Raw genomic sequence first — 21911 nt, 5'->3', positions numbered from 1 at the left:
GTGTATTTGCTTGGTTGTTTTAGTAAAAAGTGTCATTTCTGATACAAATATTTATTCTTTCATTTTAGCACTTTCTTACTTTACGATGCACTTCATTGTAAAGTAACAGTAACTGTAAAAAGAAAGAAAAATGATGCATAGTTTCCCCTTTTTTTACAAAAATAATGTGAGTAGGATGGAATGTTTTTGTATTTAGCTGGTTCTATGTCTAGACTTTCAACCAAATGCTTTGATCCAAAAATTTCCATTGTAGTTCTGGCTGCATGTTTAAAGTTCTTGACCTGCTAGATGGTGAACCTCTGCCTCATTCTCAAGGCATAACCATGCTCACTTTCCAAATTGGGCTCCCAATCACTTTGGAGACGTTTTCTGTGTAGATTGCTTTTAAACTGCAAATATTTGTCGAAGGCACTAATAATGGTTGTCCTATTATAGGCATAACTCTAGATCTACTAAAGTGTTACCATGGGCCTCCTGGCTGCTGCTCTGATTAATGTTCCTCTTGCTCAAACTGTCACATTAAGTAGGATTGTAATTGTGCTACTCTTTACATTTTGATAGCTTTTTATTTTTCTCTAATAATGACTCAATGTAAAAGATTAATGTTTATAGTTGTTATTGTCTGGTTAACTTCTTAAGAAGCCTTTTAGAACAAACACATTATCTCTCAACACTACATGTCGGTAATGCACTTGCTCACCTGAAACTCATCAAAACACAACAGGCATATCTCACTGCTGATCTCCATGGCAACCGGGGATATGGGGTCATAGTTGAACATTTCCCCTAGCCTTCGCTTCGGCAGGCTTTGTTTCCTGCGGTGGATCCCTTTAAACAGCAGACAAATGTCAGGAAAATCTTAAAAGCGCACCTGCGTCGACAGCCGAAACTGACGCCGCTGAATAAAGCTGTAATTTCACCTGGACGGATAATGGCAGACAATTAGAATGGGGACAAACAGATGGATAAATATAGGCTCGCCAATGCACTATGAGCTTAAGAAAAAAAAATAATAATTAATCACAAAGTCAAACTGTAATGAGGAAAGGGAAGTCACTGCTTACTCTTATGGATATCCAACATGAAGCTGTTGAAATGGACTCTCTTTTTGCAACTGTTTTTCACATGGGAGTAAAACAAATCCATGAGCATGGTCTTCCCTGACCCTGAAAAGTTCACAAAAATGGAGAGAGTAGGAGGTTATAATGACTTAGTAATAACAACAAACTTGTCAGTTGTACAGAGAACAAACAACAAAGATGATTTGTTTTATTGATTAAGCCATAATGCAGATGCAGATTCTTACCAACATTTCCGTATATATAGAGACCCTTCGGTGGTGGAGGTTGTTGTGGAGGAGGTTCCTATTTGGGGGGTAAAAAAAATAATTATAAGCTATTACAATAATTTTCTCTTTTTAACCAGTGAACATTGCTTCATAAGAAGGTCCTGGCCATCACAGCAGCACAAAAAGTTTTAAAAGCACTTGCAATGAGATGCACTTATTCTAATTTTTTTTATCTCTGATAGTTTTCAAAACTATCAGAGTGCCAAACATTGAACTTAATTTTGTTTTTATCATTCACATGACTTACCCATCCTGCAATAACCCAATGACAAAGTTGGTTTCTAATTCAGAAGTGTGGGATGTTTTTCGGCATCTGGACTGAGTAAGACTGACTGTATTTCAAGATCTAGAACAGTTCAAGTCAGATTAAGAGGGGACCAATAAAATCAGGTTCTTAAAATCTTAACTTACAAAAAGTAAACTGAATAATAATTATTTTTGGAATTTACATCATTTCCAAGTTAACATTCTGATATGAAAGGGCCAGAGATGTAGTGAATTGACCCTTTTTTGAATTTTAAGTGCTTCAATATTTTGTGTTAACTCAAAATCCCCCAAATTTCTGATTTGCATGAAACCCATATTTTGACTAGGTAGATTAAAGATACCCCTACCTTGAAAACATAGCATTTTATGGAATACAGTCCTAACAAGATGCCAGAGCAAACATCCTAGTAATTAGTTCTGTTCTCCTGCTTACCCACCTGTTACTGCACACTACCAGTCAGCTGACAAGAAGGCAACTTAATTTTTTTCTTACTTATGTAAAATATTTTCTGCAGGAACTTGAAAATCACTATTAAATTTTGATAGATTTTTCAATATTTCTACTTAAGTTTATGGACAAAGTATCTACATAATTAAATCACATTTAAAGGATAGCATTAGAATATCTATAATAATTAATTTGTTCTACCAATTAGAAGGAGCTACATTGTTCTGTTGTGACTAAAAGAACTGAGATGTTTCGATTTTTGCCTAACATACCATCTCATACGGCCCAAAACAGTAATAAACTCCCTATTACCAAATATAACTAAAGCATCACTTAATAAACAAGGTACGCCAAGGCATAAAGCCAGCACTACAGTGTGAGGTTTCATATGATCCAGACTGGCCCACTGCAGGAGACGAAGACAAAGGGGATCTAATCAACAAGACAAGCCAGGGTTCCCACGAAAGAAAAGCATCATCAGAGGAACAATGGGGGGATTTGTCAGACAAAACGGAGCGATCTGGATGAGGCTCCGTACGAGATGGAGTGGACTTGTGTGCACGGCCCGTTTAGCGCTGCTAATTGTGATACGGTACTGTAGCATTGAGGTACTGCTGGAAGTCATTGTGCTGCCTGCCTCTTATTATCAAAAAGGTCTTTGCTTCAAAAAAATCTATCTTCTGTGTGACTGAGCTGAGAGTACAAGAGAAAGCCAACTATCACAAAGGAGAACAAAGCGTGTAAATGTATCTGCCAGTCAGTTTGTTCGTAAACAAGATTTACTTATAGTCATTTTATATATAAGTCTGTAGACGGCTAAATTATAAGCTTTAGGAATGCTGCCGTTGAGCTATCGCCATCTTTCTGACTGGACAATAACAAACTGCTTTGGGATAAAAAGCCTCTTTCTAGATGAAAAGAACTGTCCTCTTAATATTTAATTCAGAAACCATTTCATGAAAATAGTACTTGGAGTCCAGATGCACTTGGTCCCCAGAGCACAAGGACCACTTGACTCTGATAACTGGCAGCAACTGCAGATGGAAACCTAAATTAATAGCCTAAACTTGTTGCTTCTTCCCTCCTCTTTTGGTTGTCACCCTTCTCCCCACCCCCCAAAAGCTTCTCCTAATCTAGTCACGAAAAACTGAAAGACCAACAGGCTGTTCCCGCCTGCTCTGGCGTAACAGCGTGCGACTTCTCCTTGACTTCCCAAACTGCCCTCCGGCATGGTGGGGTAATTGTCAGTGGTGGCTGGTAGCCATTCTGCCACGGCAGAGTGGAGAAGGACAAGGCTCTCCCTCAGCGACTTTGTCTAGCTAAGCTCCATGGGCCAGTCTAGCCTCCTGGTGGACGATACAGATTGGCACATGAGTCAAAAGTTCACATGCAGGACATGGACCTTTGTGTCTTTTAAATTACTCTATTTTTTTAAAGCCAAAGATGCTGCATTTCTCACCAGAGTCAACAGAGAGGAGATTGTAGGAGTCCAAGTTAGGGTTAACTTTAATATAGGAAACTCTACACTGTATGTTCGACTTAAAGAGGGCAGCTCAGACTAAACAATAGTCCATTGTCAGTCAACCATCCGCAAAACCACGCCACATTGGGTCAATATTAAGTCAAGTGTACTCTCCTCACAGACTCGGTCAGTTAGTGGGGACAATGGCGGCACTCTCACAGAGAACGTACACCGAAAGACTGTGGTATGACCTGATTTAAACTGGAATAATTGCGTAAGTACGCAGTCAGTGAGAATGTGTGTGTGACAGACAGAGCAAGAAATAAGGTGCAAAAGGAGAGGGGTGACGGGTGGGGCAGTCTGCACTGGTGTTGATAGCCTAACACCAAAGCATTTGTCAGTAGCCCAAATCAAAAGCAAAAAAAGACAAGAATGGCCCAAACAATAGGGATCCCCTCATTACTGCATGGGGACGGTGAGAGAGCGAGAGGGGTGCCGGGACAGGCCCAGCAGGAGGCCTGTCCTGCTGCCTTCCAAAATCTCTGCCTAACCCCGTGTGTCTGTGCCAGCCCACCAACAAAAACATACAAAAAAAAAAAAGGAGACTCCCAGCACCAAATAGGAGACAGTCAGCTCCTCTGACCTAAAAACAACAACAACCCCCTGCATTATGCCGCTCATAACTCACACGCACAATAAGCTTCCCAGACCCCTACCCTTCCTTTGACCTGAACCCCATGGCCACCATCAGTGATGCAACTGGAATACAGTGCAGTCAGCTGTAGTTCTCCCAACTTTTAAAACATCAGTTGACTGAGCTGAAATTAAAGGAAATTTGTCCCGCTTTTAAAACCCTTGACGTACATAATCACTCTTTGATTTTCTTTAAAAACAAATGACTTTAGTGTTATTTCCTGCAAAGCACAGACATTATACATTTTTATATCTTATTTCTCCAAAGAATTTCTAAAAGAAGAACAGGTTAGAACAGGTTTTTCTGTGCATTTAGTAGTTTATCTGGTCTATGCTAAATTCAACAAATCTCAGAATTGTGGCAGGGAGCCAATGTAGTAGCAACTTCAAGATCTAGGGTAACTTTAGAGTTACAAATACTTGTCAACTCTGACCCAAACCTTAATGTTTTTGCTAGAACGCTCAAGATGGAGATTTTATTTGTCACATTGACTTTAAGCAAACATCCAGAACATCCACAGTTAAACTGGAGGCGTCACTTGAAGACGGCTGTGGATAAGACATATCCACACAAGGCAAAGGAAAGGCTGTCAAATCAAGATGTGGGTTGCTGATCCTAACATGATTTACACTTTCTAGAGCAGTATATTATGGCTGTACTTTTGAAATTTTGCATCAAATAATGGACAAACTTCAAATAATCTTAAAAGTGAAATAGAGATACATGTTTGTATTCTGATCTTTGGAAATGCTAAACTTTCATATGTGCATAATTCATTTGAGGACACCCAGTTTCTAAAACTCAATTTATTTGCATACCACACAGTAAAAAGGCGATCGGCATTTCAAATAGCATTGAACTGTGGGAGGATGTGCATCTTAGGCTTATTTGTCTGTCCTGTGACAGGCAGGACCTGTTCAAGGTCTACCAAAATTTAAGACTTGCCATGTTTGTCTCCTGGACAATAGCAGTGATTAAAAAAAATCTTCAAAGACCCAGTGTGTAGATCTCCAGTGTTTTTGCTTAAGACCGTCTAAAGCAACAAATCTGATCTTCTTTCCAAACAGCCACGCAGTGCATCTGCTTCAAGATGTCCTGATTCTGTTATGTAAATCTGAGCTGAACCCTGAAGAAGTTATAAAACTACTATGGACTACCTCCACCAATCACCTAGTATAATATTTGGTTACCATGGAAACTGAATGGAGACTGTTAAGTACACGTGCTGTTTCTCTGTAGAGTTACATTGACTTTTTAGGGATACTGCTGATTTCATTGATAGTATCTGGATGAGGAAAGAAGTTGTAGAGAAGAGGAATATTTGAAATTCATTTAATTTGATGATTGTTGATATAGCCCAATAAACTGCTTGTTACTTGTCTCACTACATGAAATACTATTCAGATGTGATTTCATAAGACGCAGCGTACTAAATTAAAAGGAGCAGCACCATAGTTCTGCAATAAATATTATTATGCACAGGCAATAATGCTAGTATTATTGTCCCTATGCTCAGCTGTAAATCTGACACACATCACAGTAATACAGGTAAATTACCGTTTTCGTTGTTGCAGCATCATCATTTTGAGGTTGCCTGCTGTGATCTTTGTAGTGTTGTGTTGATGGTGGGTTCAGGTACATACTGTTAGTATAAGTCTTCAAGGTTTGCTGCAGTAGAGCCAACCGCTGGAGAACATGTTTCTGCTGAACGTCCTTCTTTAGGGAGTCATTTTGCACAAGCCGCTCAAAGTGACCCACAATGTCACCAGAGCCACAGAGATCTGTAGCTGAAGTGCCCGAGGAGGAGGAGCGGGACGACACGGAGAGACTGAAAAACCCCCAACACCTGGAACCTTCAAAGTACAGCGATGGCATGCCTGCGTTAATAACTTTACAATGTTTATAAGTTTGTACAGACAGGAAAAACAAGTCCATTAAACATTTTAGAAACTACTCTTACCTTCTGCGGTCTCACTCCGTGGAAGACGGCAGATTTTCTTTACAGATTGAGCTCGTTTTGTCAACAAAAACACTACAGAGGACTTAACGGCGGCTGGAACCATGTAGGACGCCATGATGCTTCAAAGCGCTGCAACTTTATTGAGACACGTAACACTGTATCTAACATTGTCAAAAAAATTAATTAAATACAACGGGTTAAAAAAAATCAAAAGATAACTAACATTATTATAAAAATGAATTTAGCAAATTAATATTAAATAAATTACTACTATTATCAGATTCAAATTATATATGAAAAATATAAAATAATTTATTTCATTTATGTTGTTCACCTAATAAATCATTTTATATTTATGACTTTAAAAGAAGAAGAGGATTGATGTGTTGTAAAATTTTTGATTCACATGCTTTCTGGTTTTTGTCTTGTTTGTGCCTCCTTATGTCACAACTTGGGGAGACCCTCACTGTCACACTTGTAAACCACAAACAATTATTCTATTTCTAAATTATGAACACAAAACTTTGTTGTAGTCAAAAAAAAGTACGTTTTAACTTAATAAATTTACATCTACAGATAAGATGTTTCAAATTACACCATACCAACTCTTGAAATTTTGTTATCACTTTTGATGTTGGTTTCAAACACTAAGAATAGTGGCTCACATTCAATTACAAATATTGTAAGAGCATGTGTTCTTCTTTTAGGACCACCTAAAAGAAGAAGATAAAAAAAAGGCATACTGGAGCTTTATTGTTTTTCCAGCAAGCTCAAGTTCCTGTGTTAAATTGTAAATTTCAGTAGCATTTCAGGATTTCAGAAAGCCAAGTGAAAAAAATATGCTAGCATTGTTCCTTGTGAAAATTCTGAAGTTTGAGCTTCTAGTTGATTTTAGATAAGAAAATATTTCAAGGAAAGATGAATGTTTTCATATTGAAGTTGATTAATTAAATTAAATTATTTTAATACACGTTCAAAATCTGTATGCATGTTTTTGCATGCATCAGTTCACTTAAATAATTTTAACTCAAGTGAAAAGTTGCCATCCAATAAATTACTCAAAGAAGGGTAAAGAAAAAGTATTTCGTAACAAAATTACTTACTGTGTGAGTAATGCATCGGTCTATCGTTGAAGTGAGTAAAACGAAAACACTGGCTATATTAACTCAAAATGCAATGACATACACACAAATACATATATATCATTTAAACATAAAGTTTAATATTCCAGTTGGTTAAAAAATAATCATACTGGACAATTTTGTCTTCTGTCTACTAATGATGACGATGATTAATTAAACCAACATTCCCGCTGGTGAGTCGCAAACAAGCTGAGCTACAAACAAGTGGTTGAGCTCCGTCAGCTGAACCTCAGCTGATCGGAAGTACAATCTGTTAGAGCGCAGCATAATTTGCGTAACGTACATTCAACATAAAAGCACATAGCAGATATTTAATATATTAAAATAGTAATTTGACTTAAATAATGTCAGAAAACTAAACATTTAGTGGTATTATATAAATATATATAATAAAACTTTTCCAAGTTTTTCCCCATAAATTGTTGAAGTAGAAGGAAGTGCTATGTTCCAGGTATTTTATTTTGAAGAACCAAGGCATTAAGTACATATCCGTGTTGCGGCTCCCTTGACAGCATCCCTAGCTGATTGGGAGGACAGGGAGAAATGGCTGATGCTATAGCTGATACGAGAAGGCTCTACACTAAGCCCCAAAACCTAAATGACGCGTATGGACCCCCGAGTAATTTTCTAGAGATTGATGTGAGCAATCCTGAGACTGTCGGGGTTGGCAGAGGCAGATATACGACGTACGAAGTCAGGCTGAAGGTGAGGCTGCATTAACAAGTGCTAGTGACGTTAGCTTGTTAGCTAGCTGCCTAAGCTAGTCGAACTGGCTTTTCCTTTTATTCAAAGTTATAAATAATTGACATCAGTCTTGTCATCGAGAAAAAATCGTGGATGTTGATACATAGTTCACAAGTAATTTCATTCTTGGGTATTATTTTTGAATAAAAAGCGTTTACTTGTTAGTATTTGTGTGGCTGCTGGGTTTATCAGACATTACCTTAATTACGCAATGCTAGGCACTGTTAGCTAGTGTTAGCGTACATGCAAAGTTTAACAAACATTTGAAAATATAAGCAAGATTGGACAATATTAAAACTGAAATGAAGCCTGAATTTGCTCGTCTGTAGAGTGAAGCTCAAAAAGCACCGATCTGAAAATAAAACTAGTTAAAGAAAAACACAGAATCTAAGATCTGGGAGCTCCTAGAAGCTGATTTTACACGTTCTCGTCATTAAAAGAGCTAATATTTAAGTTAATATTTCAGTTTCACTTAGAAACATTCTATCTACTAAGAAAGTGAAGTGAAATGTTTGTTTTTGTTAAGTTTCTCTAAAGTTCAACTTTGTTATTCTTAACACAAGGTTTATATCTGTAATTAGTAGCAGTAAAATAAGGTTTTCATCTAAAAAAAAATGCCACAAAATCTCACCATAAACTTGACTCGCGCTTGAATGGAACTCAAGGCACGCCCCATGAAGACTGCAATAAATAGATAACAGTTATAGTCGCACTAAGTAGGGACTTATGTTCAGTCTGAATACCCTTAACAAAAGTATTTCATGCAAAAGCTCAGAACATTTCACTGCCTAGTCCTGGCTAATTAAGTATTACAGAAAGTCTTGGACAGATTAGGTAATAAACACATCCAGTATGGCATAAACTGCAGTGTCTAATCACTGTTGAATTTGGTGGCTTTGATTGATGAAGTCAGTTCCTCTAGCGCTTACAAACAGGATGCAGCTTGCTGACAGATTCTCCACTTTTTTCCATACCTCCTACGACACATTTCCTTTCCCCAACTCCGTTGTCAAACTTGCAGAGAAGTTCCTTCCATCCATTTGTCTTCATTTGTACTACAGATAAAGGTGCAAAATGAAATTTCATGGTAGTCCTTTGCAGTAAGGGAAATATTAGATGGTAAAGTTAGGACATTGATAACGGGAAACACACAATTCAAAGGAGTGGACTAATTAGTTTGAGATGACATCAAAGCAAAAGCAGCATACCATGTCTAAATGCACAAATCAAACTATGAGGAAGATGGGCCACAACAGGAAATAAAGCATTCATTGCCTTGTCTGTCTCCTATGAAATGGAAAATAGGCTGAAACTGAAAATTGGTCTCATCGCTATTATGTCAAATGGACCCAATTCTCTCAACAATGTTTCTGACACATTCTTGAAACTATGCTAGAACGAACTAAGACAGTTCTAAGGAAAATTCACCTTTTAAAAATTCCCCTGCAAAATTTTGACTGAGAATGTGATGACCTCTTGGTGACCCAGGCCAAAGCAGATCACACTAGATGGAGTCGGGTGGCTTTTGACCTACAGAGATGATGTTGCGAAGAAGTATTTTACATAAAATCAAGAAGATTGTGGCCCATTTTTTGTCATGGGACTGTCTTAGTGCAACATAATGTCTTTTGTCAGACACACTAACTGCAGACAGAGGCTTTTTCAAAGCTTCTGCTGTTACTGTAGCAGTAATACTGACTGCTACAGGAGACCGTTCCTGCCCACAGCCATCACCACCTACTTTAAAGTTTTAATGAGTAACAGGAATGAGGAAAATGAGGGCAACCTGCATTGAGATGGCAACAGCATATCCTAAAAGTTTTAGTCCTGGTGTAATGATGAGAAAGAGTGATGTGAAAATGACAGATGTGCTTTTGTTAAAATCTTCAGCAGAAACAACTCTGAAAAAAGCCTCTTTTTTTTTTTTCCTCAACTGCTTTTCCAAATGTTAAAATTAAACGGCCTGTCTTAATTTAGTGTAGGTTACAGGCCTTGTTAAACTTTACTAAGACAAATATTTATGTCTGAGAGACAAAATACGACTGTTTTGGCTATTAAACCATTTTCATCTGCAAATGAATAACTTTTCTTGTAGCTGGCTTGTGTTTAATCTTGACGGTTTCACATTTCATCATTTTTTTTTACTGCTAGTGTAAAACTCTTTGGCAGTCACAAGACTCATCTGATTGCCTCATCTTTTATCTCTAACTTGTCATTTCAGTTGACTGACACCCCTGTAGTTAGTGACCTGAAGCATTTAGATTGGCTACCAGCCTTCAACTGTTTTATAGCTTCCACGTTTCTTAAAGAAATGAATTTAAGGGGATGGAAGCTGTCTCCAGGCATTAGCCTTGAATATAAGGCTACTGTACTTGATTAGCGTGTTATAATTAGCATATGCGTGTAATCAGCATTATTGTGCACCTCATAGCCCTGTGTGACCCTGCTTTGCATAAAACCACAGAAGAAGCGGCGCATCTCTCACTTTTCAATAAACGTGGTGTCAACTTAGCTTTGCTTCTCTCCTTCTCCTTTCTTTAGCTTTCTTTGGAGACACTTTCACTCAATCTCCAGCATTTTAAGAGTGTTAGCCACAATGCCCTGGCCAGGAATGCATAGTATTTCTTTTGTTCTTTCTTGCTTCTTTACTTTCTTCCATTTTTATTCTGATTTCTTTTAGACTACCACAGCATCATCCTCTACCAGGAGATACAGTTTCTTCTATTACCCGTTTTTCCTGTTCTCACCACTGTCCTGATAGTCACCCCGAAATTGAGAGAGTCCTTGTGGCCGCACTGAGAGAGTCTTGCTTAATCCCCTCATTGAGAAAAGAGAAGAATGAAATGGGCCATGGTCTGGGGGTGTAGGGGAGCTGGAGCATTTACTCCCCATCCTCACCCCCTACCCATGGGAGGGCAGAAAGCCACCCCTCTCCACCAGCCTTCATCTCTTCCGCTCCTATCCCATTCCTCTCCCAGCTGTGTGCAGTTATTTGCCTATTTAATTGCATTGTTACTGTTGTTTGGAGTAATAATGTAAACATCAAAAATAATTAGGTGTACGAGTTTCTCACGGTATGATGCAGTTGAATAGAAGGACTGCAGTGTTGTTGGAATTACTGAGTAATGTAAAAGTAAAAGATATTATATAAACAAACATTTTAGCAAAAAATAAACATTAGTTTCCTACTGGTTATCGGATAGAATACACAACCTGTTGTGCTCTTTATAGCATAACACAAGTTAAGAAGCTTAAATTAGCTAATATTTTCTCAGGTAGCTGGCCTGCAGTGGGCTGCTTAGCTTAACAGTTACTTGTAGCTTAACAGCTTTACTTGGACAATGGCGTTACCTCAGAAAAACACGCACCTCATGACTGTGTATGTTTTTTTGGTTACTAGAACTATTTCCAAACAGATTAATTTCTTTGCAAGAGGAGAAAACTTGTAGTGGTCCTGTTTCAGTAAGCTGACTGGCAGTTCACAGCAACAGGTGTTAAGAAGGGGCAGCTTGAGAAAACTCAGTCTGGTACTTTCTGTGCCGTCTTTTTTTAAATTTTTTTATTTAAACTGTGGAAACAATTGTCAACATTTTATTGGTTTCGAAGCATTTAAAACTTTGATAGTGGTAACTGACCCATGTCTGACAATAACTATCATTAAGCTGTCAGGTTTGTTTTGCATCTATGTAAAATATTGTCAGTTTGTCCTTTTGGCTTATATCTCCGTGTTTGGCTTGGATTATCATGTGATTAGATGCATATTTGCAGTATTATTGAGGGATGTTGTTCAGCTACTTGTTTACTGATTTCAAACTGGTGATTTAAATCAACAAACCATTTAAAAAAAAATATTTTTCATATAGGAAAGCAAAGTTATTTCTAGAAAATGGCCTGTTTTCCTGAACTTTTCTAAACATTTTAAACCGTACATTTTCAGTCTCATGAAAAATTGAGAGGAATTAGTCAGGCAAAAAAAATATGGTAGGAGTACACCTGGACTGGGAAAATTGTTATGTAAAATGGATATTGAGTAATTATTTATTAAATTGTTAAATATTTATTGTGTTTTCTTATCACAACATAGCAGTGAACCTAAACTACTACTCAAATTTCATCCACTTTACATCTCACAGTTTTAAGTGAACTTTTCATAACGGTTCATGAGCAATAATATCTGTATTTTTGGCCCTGATTCTAGTTGCCTGTAATGGAAATCGTTACTCTGCTGAATTCTGCCATATTCTTCAGTGTTAATAGCGTCTTTTGGTTGTTGGATCTCTGGAGGAGCTTCCCAAGTAACTAAGTGTATTTTTGTTTGGACCCACAGCAAACCGCAGGTTGGAGCTGGGATGTGGGTGTATGAAGCGGAGGAAGGGGTGATGGGAATTACCAAAATTTCTTCTTTTTTTTTTTTTTTTTAAGTTGGTTCCCATCTCATCCATTCAGGGAAGCGGACTTTGGGATCTCACTTTGTTTATGGATAAGAGTACATAAAAGGGCTCTTATAGCTCTGTCTCTCACTCGGTCTTCTACCCCTCCTCTTCTCCCATAGCTTCTCCTCTCTCCTTTTTTTCCCTCTTTTTCATTTGAGTTCTGGGGTGGGGGCCTTTGGTCATTAATAAAATGGGGAGAGACAGGGAGTGTGTGTGTGCGGAGGAGGTGGGGGGTGGAGGGAGCTTGTCAGGCACAGTCAAGTGTAATCCAAAGTCTACAGCATCCTCTTCGACAACTATTTTAATGGAAATAGGGAACATATTGTATCAAGGCTACCATATCCTACTTGAAATGACAGTATCAAAAGTGGGAGTTGATACTATGGCAACAAAGCAGCTTTTTGCCAGATAGGCGAGTCGGAGAGAGGGTAGGCTGTCAGGCCACAGGGGCCGGCAAGCGAGGGAAAGAGTGAGAGAGTACATGTAGTGACGAGAGCAAAAGACCCGTTGCCCCAACGCTTTTGTTCACAGCCTTTTTTTTTTTCCCATTTTGGAATATGATGCAATGAGATGGTATTATGTTGCCATTTTTTTATGCCATTATTCTGAAAGGGGGACTATATGGCAGGGGTGAACAGGGGGCTGCACGGGGGAGGTTTAGGATGCGCACTTTCAAACTTGACTTAATCCATCCTGCTAAAAGCTAATGCATGGTGGCCTTGAACTGTTCTCTCTGGAGATGAGTGATCTTTGTCCACTCTCCCCCTTTCTTTCAGCGCCGCGCTGTTTTTTAAGGGTTCTGCCTCTTTTCAGGCCGGTTTCAATGAGCCCAAGGCATTGTGTCCCACACATTATGATTCACATGCTCTTCCTATGGAGCACAGATTGCACCTTGTACGCCCATAATTGAAAGTGAAGCTAGGAGATCTACTTTGACAGAGATACAGCTAGCTTTCTGCTTCTTTTTTTAGAACACGCTCCTCTTATATATTTTGCTTTTAAATATGACCTCTCGTGTTTCTCTCTTTGGAAACGTCTGGTTTTTGTCGTTTCCTTTCTTTTTTTTTTTTTTCCTCTTTCCCTTTCAACTAAAACAGGCCGAGTGTGATGTTTTACACGGTCACCGAAATGCTAAAACCTGAACGGCGGTGGGTTGGTTCCGTGTTCTGATCAGTACAGAGGCCAGTAAGTTGAGACAGCCGCGCTCTAACCTCTAACCAGCCGTGAAGAGAACAGAGGCCAGGGAAACCTGATCTTTGACTCTCGGCACTCTCACGCACCGCCTCTTTCTGAGCGTTTTGTGCGAGCAAGAGAAAAAGAGAGTGAGACCTCTCAGATTTCAGCTGTCGTTTTCATCCCTCCCCTTGTCCTGAAAGGCCAATCTCTTAATCACTGGGTTTGAGGGGATGAGGGAACCGAAAGTCCAGGTGACTTCCATAACTTCCACTTTCACAGCTGCCACCATTGTTTTGACATGGGTTGGTTTCAGCTTCCTCACGAATAGGCTGCAAACCTTTACATTTACATTGTCAACAAAGACACTGGTCAAATCATGCACATCATCTCATGCATACTTTACAAATGTCAGTGTGCGCTTGTGTTTGGTCAAGTGTTTTCCTGTGTGCACATGATGGGATTAGAGTCACGGCGGTGGAAGATTACCTGTAACTGTGATCTGTTATTGAGGGGATTAACTCTGTGGCGCTCCACGCTGTGAAGTAACACGACGCAGCGGGGACGGACCACGGTGAGAGCAGTGCAGAGTTAATGCTAGAGCACTGGGGCGATAAAGCTATGATAATCCACTTCTCCTGTGACCTGAGAAGGAGGAGGAGTGAGGGCCTCATTGATGGCTTTACCTGGAGAGAACATGAAGTAAGGGGCAATGCTTTTTGAGGCGTGGGGAGTTTTAGAAAAACTCTGTGGGAAAGTGGGAGTGGCAGAGCTTTTAATCAGCATGTAGAAATGGTCTGCTTTATGCGACTGTCACTTTAACCTTTTTGCTTTACTGTACTTTTGGAAACCCTCTGGAGACACTGAGGATTCTAGGTCATTTCCAGTTGTAACTCAGAAACTTGATGATTTTTCTTTTTTTAAATGTGTAACCCAAAGAAAGTATCAAATATAGCTGGCATGTATGACCTTAAAGTGAAGTTGTTAGTTTTGCGTTTTGTGTGTGTAAATAAATAAGAACTGCGCCAATACTCAGGCATAGTACTGATGAACATACAGTGGATTGCAAAAGTAATATAGTCATGGAACGTTTTCACATTATACCATACTGTAAGCATAGACTTTATTTTTGTTTAATTAGGATTTTGTTTTGTTATACACCAACAAGAACTGAGGCATAAATGAGAAATAAAAAAAGAAACTTATTGGTTACCAATTAAAACTTTATTTGAACTTGTTTTCTCTGGTTGATATTCATCTTGGCCAATCAGCAAACAGGAGGAGTTGTGAACGAGGATGTCAATTTTCAGCGCTGCTTTAGAATTGTAGTCTGCAATGGCTGTGGTTGAGCAATGGCAGGGACTGAAGCCATTTGTTGGCAATGCTTCCTCATATTAATTGACATGAACAGCACTTCTCCTCTCAGGATCAATCTGATGCATAATGTACGTCATGGCCAAATGTGAGCGATTAATTTTGAACTTCAACAGAGTTCTTGCCTCCAGGAAATGAGCTGAGGGTCCTCACTCCTGACCAACTGTGCAAAGCAAAGTATAGAACAAGGGGCTGCTTTTTACCACTCCAAGTCTGGAATAAAGATTAAAAATAACTATTTTACAAAATGTTTGATGAAATTTAGCATTGATGTGCCATTTAATAAGGTTAAATTTTCTTTATTAAACCCAATAAGAGGAGTTTTACATGATGTAAGGATGACTTATTTTGCAGATCAAGAGAAATGAGGAGCTAGAGTGCTAAAAGGAGAATCTTTGAGTGCGAAACGGCCACTTCTGCTTTGCCTCCTCCTCAATTAGTCTTGCACTGAGCAGATGCAGCTCCCAGCCTCTCCAGCTCCCTTGCTCTTCCTTTATGACCACATGTACCCTCTTTTCTCTTTTGTTCAACCGTTAACTCTCCATCTCGCTTGCTGCACACAGTCACAGTCGCCTGCCCATCGATCAGGCTGCTGCTTGCGCTGCATTCATTCTGCACCTACTTGCTCAGTTGCTTCGCTTTTGTGATTCTCCCCTTTTCCCTGAATTCTGACCTTCTGTAAATGTGGCCTGCCCATGAAATGCTCATTCACTCCCTTCTTGTTTGTACATTGTCACAGGATGGCCATGTACCGCCAGGACTAGTGAAGAGCTTTGGCATTGTGCTGTAATTTGCTGTTTGCTTCACTGTTCCTGTCAATGTCGAAACATCTCCCTTTTAATTCGAAATTCACTCTCAAGTGCTTGTCAGCAGCAACTTTGAATTATGCGCACACGTGTGGATTCACATACATGAACACACACAAAAACCCGGTATGTTTTCTGAGTGGAAAAAGACCTTGGTGAGCAAAAGATTGTTGGAATTGTAAGTTGAACTTTTGTTTTCTGTTCCCTAGAGGCCAGTTTAAATTTAGTTGAATTTGTTCTTTTTTTCCTGTTTCTTTTTGTCCTTACCAAGCCACATTTTTCTCCTAATCATGCCATTGCCCCCAAAGTTCAACCCAACATTTTAGTTGTCTTTTTGTCTCATCTAGTGTTCTCTCCTCAGGCCTACCTTGCTAGGGGCTTTTACCCTAAATTAATTTAGGCTAACTATATTTTAACCAATAAGGAATGTCTTTCTATCACTGGATGTTCATAACTACGGACTAAGCTACATCCCATTTACCTTTCCCTATTTTAAAAATTGAATCTGTGAATGATTACAAATTAAAGATATTCCAGTTGCAAATTGGAAAGTAAAAAGTTGTGCTATATGACCTTGATCTTTGCAATTAACTAAACAAGTCACTTAGGAATTATGTATAATGTAGCAACACATCAACTGCTCATTTAATGAGAATCCAAACAAATGTTACTACTGCAGTCTTCTATATGTGTAGTCTTAGGGTAGCCATATTGGATTTTGAGTTTAAGTTGGCAAAAAATTTCCCACTTTTAAAGTTGAATTCCTACATAAGGAAGCCTTCCACTAACGTTTAGAACTATTCTAAGGAAATGGTTATCAGAGTAAGTGTTTTAAAATGTGACAGTTCTGCTTGTGTTTGTCCTCAGACCAACCTTCCCATCTTCAAGCTAAAGGAGTCCTCTGTGCGGAGGCGGTACAGCGACTTTGAGTGGCTCAGAGCGGAGCTAGAAAGAGAAAGCAAGGTAAAGCTTCCATATAAGTTCGTAGAGCTAACAGACTGTAATGTTGATCATACCTACCATGGAGTAGAATAAGAAAGAAAATTAAGTTTTGAAGCCTTGTGAGTGGGTTTGATAATAAAGGTTTTAGGCTACGTTCACACACTAGGTCTTAATGGTAAATTTAAATTTTGTGCTGCAATTAGATTTTCTTTTAATTACACTAATTAAACGCTACCACACACGTGTGGAACAAGAATGTTGACGTCGCATATCAACGCGCTACGAAAGTAATAATGGTTTCCGCAGTCTATGGATCAATTTCAATATTTATTTAGCAATGGAAGTTGACAGTGTCGTCACAGGATGATGAGATGAAGGAAGCTTTAAAAAAAGGAAAGCTCAGCTAACCCTGTCACAGTAACGAATATTGCAAGTGGAGAAATTGTCTCAGAAATTATTGTGATAAACAATATAGCAATGCAAGTTTGTCCTCTCAACGGCTGATAAACTCTAACTTTATTAAAAAACAGTCCACAAACATTTTAAATATCCATAATCAAACACAGCCACTAAAAGCAGTAAATAAAAAGGAAATAAAAACCACACATAACTGAATCTATCAACCAAATGGACTATGAAGTCTCTGTAAGCAAAACTGACATTCAAAAGATACTAATCATCAGAATGGAAATTTTCAAACTCATTTTAATCTATCAATATTGGTGATAAATCAACTATTTATTTATTAATTGATTATTGTGACAGTCTTAAACAGAACTAATTAGCAATGGTCTTTTAAGGAGCATGGGTGGCATCTCCATAAAAGTTGGAGTTGCCTGTTTGGCAGTCTGTTTGGCTGCGTGGTTGAAACCAGCAGTGATATGATTGTGATTTGACACTTTTCATAATTTCATAAATATGAATTTCAACCATTGTAATGTCTGAATTTAAGCATCTGCCTTCTTTTGGTGCATGATTATTCAACCTCTCACATCAGTGACGTAAAGGTTGGATGAGATGCAACATGACCGTTCAAACTACAGACGTTTTGAAAAAAAATTGGATATGTATCAGATTTAGTTTCACCTTTGAAAGTGGCACAAATATGATTTTTATTTTTTGGGGTCAGAGGGGATCAAAAATCAGAATTTGCTCTTATAGAATGTGTTAAAAAGTCTGATGTGGTCAGAAAAAAAATCCAGACTGAGACGCAATCAGCTACTTTGTGAACTTACCGTAGCTTTAGATTGAGGACTCAGGAATGTTCTCATAAACTTATTGAATCAGATCACTCTGTCTTGGATTCATTAATTTAAAGCACTTAATAACAGATACAGTCTTGTGTAACTGTTTTATCTCGGACTGTTTTGTTTTTTTGAGGTGGTCGTACCACCTCTCCCGGGAAAAGCCCTTTTCAGGCAACTTCCGTTCAGAGGAGACGATGGCATATTTGATGACTCTTTCATCGAGGAGCGAAGGCAGGGTCTGGAGCAGTTTCTCAACAAGTAAGTCTGTCCACATCTCTTAAGTCTTCATCTTTCCTTCTTTTTTTTTTTTATCTTTGCTTTGAAGTTAAAATGATTTATTCTTCACAAGTTGTTCTGTGCAGCTGCAGTGATTTGCAGCTCCTTCCTGAGCTGAGGTGATACTTGAACTTTGCAGAACAATGAAACATTTTGTGTGATAACTACATGCAACTTTTTCACTTCTCTTCATATTGTTAACAAACTGAACCCTTGGAGACAGGTTGGCCTTTTTCCAGCTATCCTTCTTAATTCTCTTATAATTATCTTGCAAAAAAACAAGAAAACCAAAAGAGGATTCACGCATGCACCCCCACAACATCATTTTTTTTCCCCCACATTTGTTTTGTTGTTGATGTGTAATTTATGTTAATTGCTGCTCAAATTACAGCGCGTGGTTCCCCGGGTTGGTGTGTGCACCTCTGCTTATTTTTGATCTAGCATGTCCTCGTTTTCCAACGCCGAACAATAAAAGTTACAGTGTGATTGTAATCATTTGCAGTTATAGCAGACTTGGCCATTATCTTTGTTTCATGTGCAAATGCACCAGTGTTTCCTGTCGGAATATTAAGCGCGTAAAGACAGTTGAGAAAATTAGAAACCACAAATATGTTAAAGTAGAGGAAGATGATTCGGTAATTAGGATTTATACCCCTACCCCCCCGTCTTTGCTTCCTGTAAATGAAGCACTGCTGTTGATCATATTATTGTTCAGACATATTACTGGCCAACATTGTTCAGTCTGTGATTGAGAGCATTGTGAAGAGTAATTCTTTTGAAATGCTAAAGATGATTGTTGCTGTGGAACAAGTAAGAGGGAGGAGAGAGGAGAATGATCACTTTTTGATTACGCCAGTTAAACATAATTTATACTTCAGGTAAGAGAGAAGAGCTTGAATATCCTGTTTGAAAAGGCTTTTACATTTAACATCCTCATGGCTCTTGTCCTCTGGGCCGATGTTTCCATATTCGCTAAGCAGAATCCTATTAGGAAAGATCGGATTTTACTTATTTATTTATTTTTTATTCCTTCCCAGTCATTTCTCTGGTACTTGACCTGAAAATCATTCTGTGCTGTTTCATCTCTCTGCAAATGTTTCCCCATCAGAGGTTAAGATGCGTCCATGTGTGCAACGTTATCGTGTTGATCTGCTCAGAGTGATTTAGCATTTTAAAGAATGTCATGTTTAAGGGTCTCAGGTGCACTGGTCCGTTCTCGTTATGCTGCTGTGCGTCATCTCAATGGGCCTTCAAGAAAACCTGATGTCAGAATGGCTCTTTAAAAGGAAATGGCAATAAAAACAAGAATTTATAGCAAACCAGCTGTAATAATAGCTGACTTTGATTTGAATTTTCTGCTTTTGATTAGCTTTCACATGAAAAGTTTTGTTTGTAATTTGAGCAGACAAATAAATGAAATTTATTTGGGTGAAAATTTGCATTGAACTAAATTTATAATGAAGATCTTGGTGATTATTCCTTCCCTCCTTTAAAAAAATACATTTGATTTCTTTGCATTTGCATGATACTGTCCAGAGTAAAATGTTGTTATACTGGTAAATTTTAAGCATTTAATTTCTTCCAGTCTAGTTCTCTTTCTCTTTAGCTGAGGTTAGAAGCTTCGGATGTCACAATAGAATGGAAATCAAATTTTCTGAGACATGCATTACTTGCATTATGAACTATTAAAAATTTTGTATTTGATTGATTCTGGCTTATATAAACAGAATGCACTATTGGAAATACTCTTGATTTTTATGAGATGTATCTAGAAAACTGTTTTGTTTGTAAATACTGTTTTAAAAAAGTAGTGTTGATTATCACCTGGCGTAAGCATCTTTTTTCTTTTTTTTTTCTGCATCAGCCACGTAAATCATAAAGTGTATATGAAAATCAAGAGTTCCAGTGATTTTACATGGCATTGATCTACCAAATTCATTATTTCACCTTAAATAGGTTTTCCTGACTATTTATTTTTGGTTATTTTTGCAAGCGAAGCACAAACAACAAAGTGCAAATGGTTGTTCAAGCTTCTTGTCAGTACCATTCATATGATTCCTAATTATTTTAATTCTCGACCAGTTCAGTTACATATAACTATTCTCTTGTCTCAATGGGAGTAAAACAATCTCTCTTGCTCTTATGTGATTCTTTTCAGAGTGGCCGGACACCCTCTAGCTCAGAACGAACGCTGCCTACACATGTTTCTACAGGACGAGTTTGTGGACAAGAACTACACCCCATCCAAAATCAGACAAGCCTGAGAAAAAAATAAATAAATAAATAAATCATGGCTCTGCTAGGCCTGGTCCGGCTCAGTCTAGCTTGGCCCTACAACCAAAAGCTCTCTTCACTGCTCCAAATGTCTCTCAATAAACTTTTTAGTGACAATTTCTTCTTTCCTACATTGTCTAAAATATTATTTCTTGCCTATGTAAGTTTAATTGCTAATCACTGATTAATGTCTGTTTTGACCTTCCAAATGAAGTCAAGAATGTTCTATACACAGCTGTGGTCTAAAGTGATTCACGGATATTTTTTCTTCCTGTCTAAAGATGCCACTAACAAAAATATATTATATATTTATCATTTAGCCTTGTCCTGAATATATCCCTTCATATGTTACTTTTGAATGAAACTTCTTTGTATGCAACGCTTGTGTAATGTCTCACACCATCCTCCATCAACGACTGGCACATTGCTCTCCACAACCAGCACTCAAACACACACACACACACACACACACACATTCGACGGACCTCGACTTTCAAGCCACACTTAGTTGTTGTCTTAAGAAGGATGCATGTGTGTGTCTGTGCGCATCGTGTCCACCAGCACCTACCTGATAATCACTATGTTTTTTCTAGCATGCAGTTTACGCGGAGAGAACTGCAGTATTTCTACTGGCAATGTGCATTTTGAGATTTGTATACTGCTGTGCCATTTTTGTTTATTTTGAAAAATTTTCCAATAAAACAGGTGAAATGTCTCCGTGCCAAAGTGCATTTTGTCACCCGAGCCACATCATGCTTGCATGCAGTCGCATTAACTGTCTAATTGTATTTCATGTTTGATAAATAAATCTTAATACAATTTTGTTAAGAAGTGGTGGCTATTCAAAGGGTTTTTATTAGAGTAGATGAGGTACATTTTGTATGAAGTGTTTGAATTGTCTGCTCAAATAATGCACAACTGTTGCAAGGGTTTTTATCAAATGATTTTAGTGTGCAGGTAAAACAGCTCTTAAATCAATAAATATTTAAAATGTAGTTCATAAATTCTACCAATTTGGCTGGAATCAAGTCTCAATAACGGAGCATTTATCCTCACCATGAACATCATTTTACACTTTTATTGATTCTTATGAACCATTGTAACATACTTTAGACTTTTAGCAACTTTAAACACACAATTCCAGTAATTTCTAAAATATCACTTATGTGCGTATTATAGGAATTCATTGTAGCTAATCAGTTTTTTTCCACAGGCTCAAAAATAAACATGCACCTCTAATAATAGTCGTGTAAGTCGCTTATGGCAAGTTGCAAGAAAAATAAAGGATTTGATCAGCCATCAATAACTGAAATAATTCTGG

General features: G+C 38.1%; 2 protein-coding genes across 3 annotated transcripts in view; one reads left to right on the top strand and one right to left on the bottom strand.

Annotated features, from left to right (window-relative positions):
• afg1lb (AFG1 like ATPase b) overlaps positions 1–7462 on the bottom strand; it is a 30392-nt gene extending 22930 nt beyond the window's left edge. The window contains exons 1-6 of one of the 2 annotated variants that reach the window (XM_044106899.1): positions 7283–7462; positions 6180–6314; positions 5777–6072; positions 1307–1364; positions 1065–1166; positions 701–828 (exon numbers count right to left, since the gene is read on the bottom strand). In XM_044106899.1, coding sequence (XP_043962834.1) covers positions 701–828; positions 1065–1166; positions 1307–1364; positions 5777–6072; positions 6180–6294 — 699 coding nt within the window. In that variant the 5' untranslated portion in view covers positions 6295–6314; positions 7283–7462. Of the gene's footprint in view, positions 1–700; positions 829–1064; positions 1167–1306; positions 1365–5776; positions 6073–6179; positions 6346–7282 lie in introns of those variants that run through there. The other variant, XM_044106898.1, reaches the window with a different exon arrangement.
• A 344-nt stretch (positions 7463–7806) lies between these two features.
• snx3 (sorting nexin 3) lies at positions 7807–21305 on the top strand. The gene is made up of 4 exons (XM_044107391.1): positions 7807–8026; positions 16719–16814; positions 18174–18298; positions 20475–21305. Exons 1-4 carry the CDS (start codon positions 7865–7867, stop codon positions 20578–20580), a joined length of 489 nt encoding a protein of 162 aa, XP_043963326.1. The 5' UTR covers positions 7807–7864; the 3' UTR covers positions 20581–21305.
• The last annotated feature ends 606 nt before the right edge of the window (positions 21306–21911 follow it).

This window comes from Gambusia affinis, linkage group LG22, assembly GCF_019740435.1.
Source record: "Gambusia affinis linkage group LG22, SWU_Gaff_1.0, whole genome shotgun sequence".
NCBI lineage: Eukaryota > Metazoa > Chordata > Actinopteri > Cyprinodontiformes > Poeciliidae > Gambusia > Gambusia affinis.
Note: the sequence above shows the minus strand (reverse complement) of the source record. Positions and strands in the feature narration are given on the sequence as shown.